The sequence below is a fragment of the Gaeumannomyces tritici genome, assembly GCF_000145635.1.
Source record: "Gaeumannomyces tritici R3-111a-1 unplaced genomic scaffold supercont2.1, whole genome shotgun sequence".
NCBI classification, from domain to species: Eukaryota; Fungi; Ascomycota; class Sordariomycetes; order Magnaporthales; family Magnaporthaceae; genus Gaeumannomyces; species Gaeumannomyces tritici.
Window position 1 is genome coordinate 1,138,270 of NW_008804545.1, and position 8,737 is coordinate 1,147,006.

Sequence of the window (8,737 nt, forward strand, 5' to 3'; positions counted from 1 at the left end):
GGGGGCCATCGAGGCCCACTGGGTCACACAAGGCAAAGGAACATTGCTTGCCTAAATTCGAGGACCCGCGTCTGGAGGTAGCCCTAATGTCTTGTCCTACCTGCGGCCTCAGCCATGACGAACGAGCCCATGCTGTGTTGTCTCCCAGGATAGCCACCATCTTGCGAAAGCAGAAAATGTCCAATTTCCATTCTCCCGGTAGGGCTGGAGGTGTCTGTCCCTGGCCCAACCGCGCCTCTTCTACCCGTTAATCAAATTCTCGGCAGCATGCAAGGCATCCCTTCCTCCCTCCCTAGGAACGGATGAAAAGAAAAAGGTGTCAGACGGAATGACGGATCATGCCTCGCCTGATGATTGGGTGATTTCGCGATGTTCGGTTCTTGCGCACGGATAAGCCAGGCGGACGGATAACAGGGCTTCTGCCATGGGGCTGGGGTAGCCGGGCAAGCAAGATCGTTTCCTCGCTTCCTGTATGGCTGTCGAGGGGAATGCGCTGTAATTTGAGCGCGCCTACCATCCCGCAGAGGGCGCCAACCATTTCCCCCGAGTACAGAGGTACCGGGCCATCCCCCCTGAAACGAAGTATACGGCAAACACGTCAAAGCGGATAGGGAAGAGAGGTACAAACGCCGGGGCCTAGAAATGGCCCCGCGGCTGGCTAGGTAAGGGGGTTAGGTTGAATTAGGTTTGCTGGAAGGCGTCTCTTGTCTCCTCGTGGTATCATGAAAAAGAAAGGAAAAGCGCCTCGCCCGAGTTGGAAGAACACAAACGAGACCAAGGGAGATAAAAAAAAAGAAAAAAAAGCAAGCAATGGTGGTCCCTCCACGCCCTGGTCGCTCCACAGTCCCTCCTTGCCCGCGCAGATGTGTCCCAGGAGAGAAGCCCAATGCGTGAAGAGAGCACAAGCCAAGACATTCCAATACAGGGAACAAGGAGCGCATGCGGCAAAAAGGGCATTAGAGAAAAACGGCTAGATTTTTATACGTTTCTTGTGAAACTGGAGAGAGAGAAAGGGCCCTTTGGAGGGGAGGAATGTGCGTCCTGCAGTCTAAATCACGTCCTTGATATCATTTCCCGAGCAAAACAAAATGAAAACCAAAACAAGGCAAAGAAAGATGGGTAGATGTCCTCGAAAAAAAAGTCGTAAGCTAGCCAAGGAGAAGAGCTATAGAAACACCAAACCCCTGACATGACTGGCAAGGAATGCCAACGGGATGACCCTACTGCTCTGAGCTGCCGGAAGAAAAGCTCAAGAGCGTGTTAGAAGCGAAGTGAGTAGAAAAGCAGCAGGAAAAAAAAACACAAAAACCGCCCGTGGCAGGAAAAAAAGGGAACATGGGTAATGCCAAAAGTATGTGCGAGGAAGAAGAGGAAACATGTGGGGTATAAGTAAAAAGAGAAAAAAAAAAGTTCGATTCTAGTATGCCTCGCGCTTGGTTTCCTGGATGTAGTACTGGGTCTGGTGCTCAAGGTGAGCGTGGTGCTGCGCATTGATGGCAGGGCTGCCGGCCATGTCGTCAGGGTCGCCGCCGTTGGCATAGTACTTTTGCTCGAGCTGCTTCATGACGTCGTCGTGGTCCTCGTTGGAGAAGAAGTGCGCGTCGATGACCTGCCGCTGCTGCTGCGGCGCGGCGCCAGCCATGTCGTAGGCGGACGGGCGCCTCATGCCCCCCATGCCGACAAACTGGTAGGCCTGCGACGGCAGGGTGATGTTGGGGCTGCCGTTGTTGCTGCCGGGCAGGGCCATGGGCCTCGTGTTGCTGACCCACTCGACCATGATGCCGTCGACCGACTCGCGGGCGACGGGCATGGCGTTGGCGGCGTTGCGCTTGCGCTGGGCCTCGCGCCGCTTCCGGCGCAGGTTGTTCTTCTCGTCCACCACCTTCTCCTCCATGCCCAGGACCACCAGGTGGCCCTCGATCTGCGCCGGCTTCCACGGCCACACATCGCTGCCGCCCGTCTCGGCCAGGCGCGCACAGATGCGCTCGTACTTGTGCTTCTCGTCGTACTCGAATGCTTCGATTATGCGCAGTTCCTATGGGCGTTGTCTTGCGGTTAGCATCTTGAGGCGCCACAGCGTTAAAGCAAGAGATGATGGAATCAAGACAAACCTCGGCTTTGGGCAGCTCGGCGTAGCGGTTGATGCCGCGGGTGAGCTTCATCTGCAGCCTGGCGCGGTCGTGCTCGTCGCCGTACTGCGTGCCGAACTCGGCGTTGTAGGCCTTTGTGATGTCGTCCCACATTCCTTTCCCCTTGTCGTTGTTGAACTCCTTACGCAGCTCTAGCAGCCTCTTGAGGTCCGCCGGCGCCGAATTCTTGAGCACTAGCGTCGGAATGCCTGCCTTGAGCCCCTGCGCCACGGCGGCCGCGGCGGCGAGCTGGGTCTTGCCCGTGCGGTTGTCGCGCCCGGCTGCTGCTGCGGCGGTGGCGTCGCAGGTGCTCACCGACGGCGGGCCAGACACCGAGGAGCGGCCGGCCGCGCCGCGCTCGGAGACGTCGGGCTTGCGTGCGGGTTTGCGTATGGGTTTGCGCATCTTCGGGAACCTCTTGCGCTCTCGCTTGGTGGGGAGCGGGAGCAGGTCCTTAGAGAGACCGTGGAAGTCCTGGTGGTAAGGCGTTGGGGAGATGTTCCTCGAGGGCTGGAGAGAAATCGAGTCCTGGCCATCCATCAGGTTGGACTGGTTGGGCGTCATGGACGGCAGAGGGCGTTGGCCATAGGTATCTGCGCCGACTGGGAGACTGCTTGCGGCCACGACGGCCTGGTTGGAAAAGTGGTAGTTCCGGTCATGCTGGGGCTCGGACATGTCATAAGGGCCGAGGTGATACTGGCTGGGCTCTGGGGCTTCGGCGGCGGGCGACGCGGGCATATTGTAAGAGACCATGTTGCTGTCGAATAGGCTCTCAGTCACGGGCGCGTGGATGGTTATGGATGCTGGCGACTGGGTGGTGACACCCATGTCGTATTGCATTAACATGTTTGAGCAGTCAGAAGCCGGAGACGAGTGCTGGACCTCCTCGGAAGCGCCGTATGGAAACCCGGCGTTTATGTCAATGATCCTGTGCTGGTGAGGAGGCGACGCAATGCTCGACACGGGCGTCAACAGGCTTGGGTCCATCGGTGCGGCCGTGTAGCCGTGAGGGGATGTCTGTGAGATGGTAAGCTACAGTGCCCCTGGAGGGAGCCATAACGTGGCCGCAGGCAGCAGCGGGGTTCCTACATACGCAGGTGTAGTTGAGCTCGGAGAATGTGGTAGGGGATGTTGGTGGTCCGTTGTAGAGGAGTTCGTCGAGATCGATGCTCGTTTCAATCTGGGGGTCCAGGCACTGAGGATTCCCCATAGCGACCTTGATGTCCATGGGGCGTGGGCGGTGCGAGTTGTTATATCTACCCGCCTCAGATTGCTCCCTGAGTGCTGGGTGAGGAGGGATGCCGGTGAATAACTGCGCCGTTGGCTGGCACATCTAGCTTCTGGCGGCGAAACGGCAGGGTGTAAAGGCGGGTGCCCTTTCTCTTGTATGAGCCCACGGTAGATTCCTGGCTGCGAGATGGAAAGGTAGAGACAAACAAGGACTGTGGGTTGTCGATGCTGCTGCACACGCCAACGCGGACCCTTGATGATATGAGAAAAGGTGAGGGCGGGATAGGAGGCAAAGAGGAATCACACAGAGCCGCAAGAAAGCGTGAGGCTCAGGATAAGATGTAAATACGTGGTTGAGAGCGTCTTGGTCCGTGAGGGCGAGGATGTTCTTGAGAAGCGTCGATGGAGGGACGCGGCAGAGGAGCGACGACGAAGTTAGTATATGTATCGAGCAAGATGGAGAGCAGATACGCAATTGTGGTCCCCTGCCCATCTTCCACGAGCTTGCCCGCTTGAGCATGGAGAGGGCGTACGAACACGCCCTCCCCCCGGGGGGTGAACAGCAAAAGGAACCTCCTAGCACTTAGCGCTCCAGGGTGCCTGGAGGGCCTTTCCCGGGGGGTGGAGTGGGGCACCGTCTGGACAACAAGGGGCGGCCACGGCCACCACGAGCAACCTGGCCGCCTGCTGGTGGGGATGGCAAATCGAGCCTGCATGTGCTAACCGCGCAGAATGTGCTGTAGCATCGCTGGGTTGAAGAATTGAGCTCCGTTCATGAGTTTCGACAGGCGCGGCAAAGAGTACATGATATCCATGCAGGTAGCACGTACCCTCCCACCATGGCTAGTACCTATCTTTGTGACCAAAATTGTACTTGACACGGACAGGGTGCCAGCTCACGCGAGATGGAATGTCTGATACTGGCGCTCTCCAGCTCTGACCATCTCGAGCCGTCAGCTCATGAGAGTTATCGGAATCCCGAGTTTGCGCATCAAAGACGCATCTACTCATAGAAGCCCTAACATTCCATACTCGCGAAACCGCGGCTACGGTGGCAGAGTGGTGGCGGAGGAAACGCACAACCCAGAAACATTGACACAAAAAAAGAAGAGAGAAAGAGATACAGCCTGGCAAAACGGAGCCGTTCAATTCAAAAACGGTCCAGAGTGGAGAGCAGCCGGGGGCGAGAGCAAGGGATGCGGTGCAGTGCCGAAAACTGTCCTTAGCTTAACGTTGAGGGGAAATAACGGAACAGGCATTTCGTATTCTGCAGGGCAACATTTGAGGTTTGTAGAGGCACAATACAGGGGGAAGAATTGAAGGAAAGGAGGTGGTAGGGAAGGAAGATCGGGGAGGAGGCCATGTATACATGCATGTACCTGGCTGTGTATGTACTCCGGGGTGGGATTTGACTACGAGAACGGTGTGGCATGTACATGGAATTTATGTCCATGGCCTGTACCGTCTGTCGTTGGCAGCCAGGGGACGGATAAGGCAATGATGGGCGGGGCCAACCAGGGCTCGGGGGGTTCCGCACAGCGTGCTCCGCTAGTGACGGAAGCAGCATAGGGCTATCCCAGATTGACACAACTTAGTGTGCCTTAGCACCTTGGCCCGCGTGCGCGCGCCTCTTTTCCTGTTGCTGATAGGTGCGAGGGCCTTAGTACATGCGTAGGCCTGCTTGGAGATGCGCAGGAAGGTAGGTGTGTGTGTGTGTGTGCGTGTGGGAGGAAGAAGGGGCTTGAAAAGGCCCAGGGCTAGGGCTAGGGTGCAAGGCGGACGGGAAAGCCATGGCGCACGCCGGAGAAAACAGCCGCGGCGCAAGGTGCGGATGGAGCGAGAAGCTCTGGGCCAGGGAGAGCAGACTCGGAGCTTCTGGGAGTCACGAAGGGCAAGCAAAAACTGCAAGCAAAACAGAAAGAGCCGCAAGACGGGAGAGGGCAGGAAACATTGAGATTGGGCGACAGGCTGGGCCGGAATGCCGAGGAAAGCGAGAAGGCAGCACACACCCTGGCATCTTGACACCTCTGAGGGCTTCCCCCATGAACCCTGCACGCTGGCGCTCGTCCTCCCCCACACGCCCACTTCTGGATGACGGTGGGACCGCAGCTTGTCGATTGAGGGCGGCTTGGACTCGGAGGGAGGAGAGGAAGAGGCTCTGCTCCGCGACGGCTCAAGGGCCCGGGGATGAGCCGGTGTCTGCCAGGCGCGGGTGAAAGTGATTGGGATCAAATTGAAGCGCGAAATGGTGCTAGCCCGGCGCTTGGGGACAGCAGACGAGTGAGCTGTTTTCGCCCGCTGGCCTTTCTTTAGGTGTCCCCTGAAGAGAGCCGGCGCGACGCCAGCCTTTGGAGGCGGGTAAAAAATGCTAAGTCCATGTTCATGGTGGGCAAATTGGATCCAAATGCATGCGCGGGACTTGTGTTGTGGGTAAAAAAAAAAAAAACAAGTCACCTGGGCCAAGCCACTGGATCGCAAGAATAAAAAAAGAAAGAACGCAGAGGAAAGGGGCCACCCCCGGATGGTGCCTGCTGTGTGGAAATCTGCCCTCTCTCGTTCCTTCCCTTTTCCTCCATCTCTCAGGCGTCATCGTTCCTTGACGGAAATCCCCCGCCTGTGCATTTCGGTCCACCAGATCGTTGAGATTGTATCGTGGCACCACAGCCAAACCTGTCAAAGCCTTGAAATGGAGCACGCAATGCTCCCCACCTCGAGGTAACGGCGAAGAAGCCACCTCTATTCATTGTTCAGGGATTTCTTTCGCCCCATGGCAAGTAAAATAGGTAAACACTGGCGATTGAGGATGTGGCGGCTCCTCCTGGCGGTAGGGAAATGGGTGAAAATCAATGCCCAACGTGACAGCAATAAACACGGAAAAGCAAAGAAAAAAAGAACATGGATCGTTGTAAGAAAAGTATAGCGAGCGGGTGGCTTGCGGAAGGCCGTGGGAGACCGCGATCGGATCGCGCAGGTACCCAAAAACCTCTGCGAAAACAGCAACGTGACGTGACTTGAACGACTCGGTCTCGAGCGAATCAACGGTGGGCGGGCGTGCTTGGTGTGCATATCCCGGCGTTCGTCACCTTTGCTGCTACTGGTCCACACACGCCCCCCGCGCGCGCGCTCACTTTACCAAAGAAAAATGCGAAGAGAAGGGAACTCCTCACTGGAGTGACAACACCGATGGGGTACGGGGAGGGAAGGAGTCAACCGGCCACAAGCAGCAAGAACGAGAAGGGGAAAAAAATCTACCGTCGTATGCCAAGAGGACCATGCAGAAAATCCCAAGAAACAAGGGCCCCCCTTACTATGCGCACGCCACATGTCGGCAGGCAGACGGCCAGGTACCCTCTGCACAGCCTGCGTGCCGAGGTGGGGGGAGAGGGAGCCGATGATGGCGAGAGAGAGCGAGCGAGACCAATATCTGGCGGATACCATGTTGTGTTATTGATTTGACAGAAGATTAAACCGTGGGTGCGTGCCTCTGTCCGTCCGCCCACGGCTATCTCCCGCCGCTAGTCAAGGGGCGCGACGTTGTAGTGCTAAAAAGGGTGAGGGCAGCCGGATGGAACGGGCAGCGAGCAAAAGCAGCGATACCCATGGTTTTGAGCGGCTGGGATTTTCCCTCCTTCTCTTCTTTGGCAATAAAAAAGCTCCCAAGGCCGGTGGTTCGATCTGGTAAAGGCCTGGATCCAAGCAGCAAACCCCCCTCCCCCCGGCCGTCTTGCCGGGGGGAGAAGAAACACCCCTTGAGGCTTGATGGCCGGGTAGTGCACCCGGGTTGCGGGCCAATGTGGGATTCCAAGAGGCGTTTGCGATGGGGCCCTCTGTCAATCTATGCGGATGGCTTGCTCAATCTGGCAAGCAAAATCGGTCGAGCGAGAAGTGCAGAACGCTCAGCCTCCGATTCCGTCCGCCTTCTGTTCTCCACCATGGGCAGCAAGGGGAGCCTGGCCGGAGCGGCATGCAGACCTGCCTGTTCGGCGAGAATGCGCATGGGGCCGCTTGCATGTCCGTCCGTCCCCTCTGTTCGCTGCCGACATTTCCGTCGATTGACACGTCTACCCGACGTATGCATGCCTGCGGCGAGGGGCCTGATCATACCGGACCAAATCACGCCAAGGACGACGAAGGGGGTGTGTGAGGGAGGAACCTGCCGATGCTGGGTCTACGCAGGTCCTACCACCTCGCTCCGGGCGACCAGCGCGCGAAATGTAAAAAAGACTGGAAAAAAAAAAGAGAGACGAGCAAAGACCGAACGGGGTGGGAGACAGGAAAATTTAGGCAGGGAATGTTGCGGGGCCGGGGGCGGTGCGACCAGAGGGGTCCAAAGGAAAGACTCAGGCCGGACCAGTAGGAGGCCAGCCCACTCAGCCTTACCAAACTGTCGGGTCCAAAGTGGGCCCAGTATTTGCCAGGTGCTTGAGCCTCAGCAGCCAGTCCGGGGCCTGCATTTGACAAGAGGTGTGGGGCTCTAGAAAACGGCCCGTTTCGCGACAAGGTGCCAGCGGCCCCTGCCACCCACCGCCCTGACAACGGCAAACGGCCGCCGCTACCGTTCAGGACCGACCCCCAGACGGTCATGGCGTCCTGCAGCACAACGCTGGCACGCCGGGCCCTCTTTGCTTTTTACTGTCAGTTGTGATACTTTCCTGTTCCCTCCCTCCCTCCCGTCTTCCCGCACACACCCGCTGAAGAGAAAGTTCAGAGGGGCCCTTATCAGCTTGCACGCTAAACTACACAAGAAGGGCGACCTGGATGCGTTTACGGCGGACCCACCGACCCGATTCGTCTCTCTTCCAGCTTAACCGCGCGCCTGATATGACCGAATGAAAAACAAACGCACCAAAGAATGTGTACATGCCCCCGCTCCCCAAAACAACCGCGCCTATCAAACGGGGAGGCCCCCATCGTGGGGCCCCCTGCACAAGGCTCGAAAAGAAAAATGGACGATGAGATGGATTTGCCGAAAAGGCAGCACGCGCGTTTGGAATGCCGTCTTAGTAGTAAATAGACGCGCAAACGGAAAGTTAAGCGCGTGTGCTTTTTTGGCAAGGTACCTTGGGTAAGTGCTGTCTGCAGTGGCCTGGAATTTCACAAGTACCGCGCATCGACGCCGCCACAACCTGAGCACTTTCCGAGGCGGTGCGGAAGCATGGGTATGTTGGGAGGTGACGCCGTACCGACGGTGCCGTTTCCGCGTATTTTCATTTTCGTCATTTTATCTTCGTCTAGCACGAGTAACTGTGTGTCAGAGTGATGTGGGAATCTGCCTGCCCCCGGGTCCATTCAACTCTCCCCCGCCATTTCACGTCGTGCCGGGTGCGCTCCTCTCCTTGATTCGGCGGGAAGTGTTGGGGGGGGGGGGGGGGGGGGGG

The 8,737-nt window shown here is 57.6% G+C and overlaps 3 protein-coding genes across 3 annotated transcripts; 2 read left to right on the plus strand and 1 right to left on the minus strand.

The window, feature by feature from the left end:
* Window positions 1–620: 620 nt before the first annotated feature.
* Window positions 621–3,809, minus strand: GGTG_00356 (hypothetical protein). The gene is made up of 3 exons (XM_009218101.1): window positions 3,223–3,809; window positions 2,112–3,146; window positions 621–2,035 (listed from the first exon to the last, which is right to left on the minus strand). The coding sequence occupies exons 1-3, from the start codon at window positions 3,460–3,462 to the stop codon at window positions 1,418–1,420; spliced, it is 1,893 nt and encodes a 630-aa protein (XP_009216365.1). The 5' UTR covers window positions 3,463–3,809; the 3' UTR covers window positions 621–1,417.
* Window positions 3,810–5,149: 1,340 nt separating this feature from the next.
* GGTG_00357 (hypothetical protein) lies at window positions 5,150–5,575 on the plus strand (the record flags this gene model as incomplete). The annotated part of the gene is made up of 1 exon (XM_009218102.1): window positions 5,150–5,575. The coding sequence occupies one exon, from the start codon at window positions 5,150–5,152 to the stop codon at window positions 5,573–5,575; it is 426 nt and encodes a 141-aa protein (XP_009216366.1).
* A 1,793-nt stretch (window positions 5,576–7,368) lies between these two features.
* On the plus strand, window positions 7,369–8,004 carry GGTG_00358 (hypothetical protein; the record flags this gene model as incomplete). The annotated part of the gene is made up of 2 exons (XM_009218103.1): window positions 7,369–7,495; window positions 7,838–8,004. The coding sequence occupies 2 exons, from the start codon at window positions 7,369–7,371 to the stop codon at window positions 8,002–8,004; spliced, it is 294 nt and encodes a 97-aa protein (XP_009216367.1).
* Window positions 8,005–8,737: the final 733 nt, after the last annotated feature.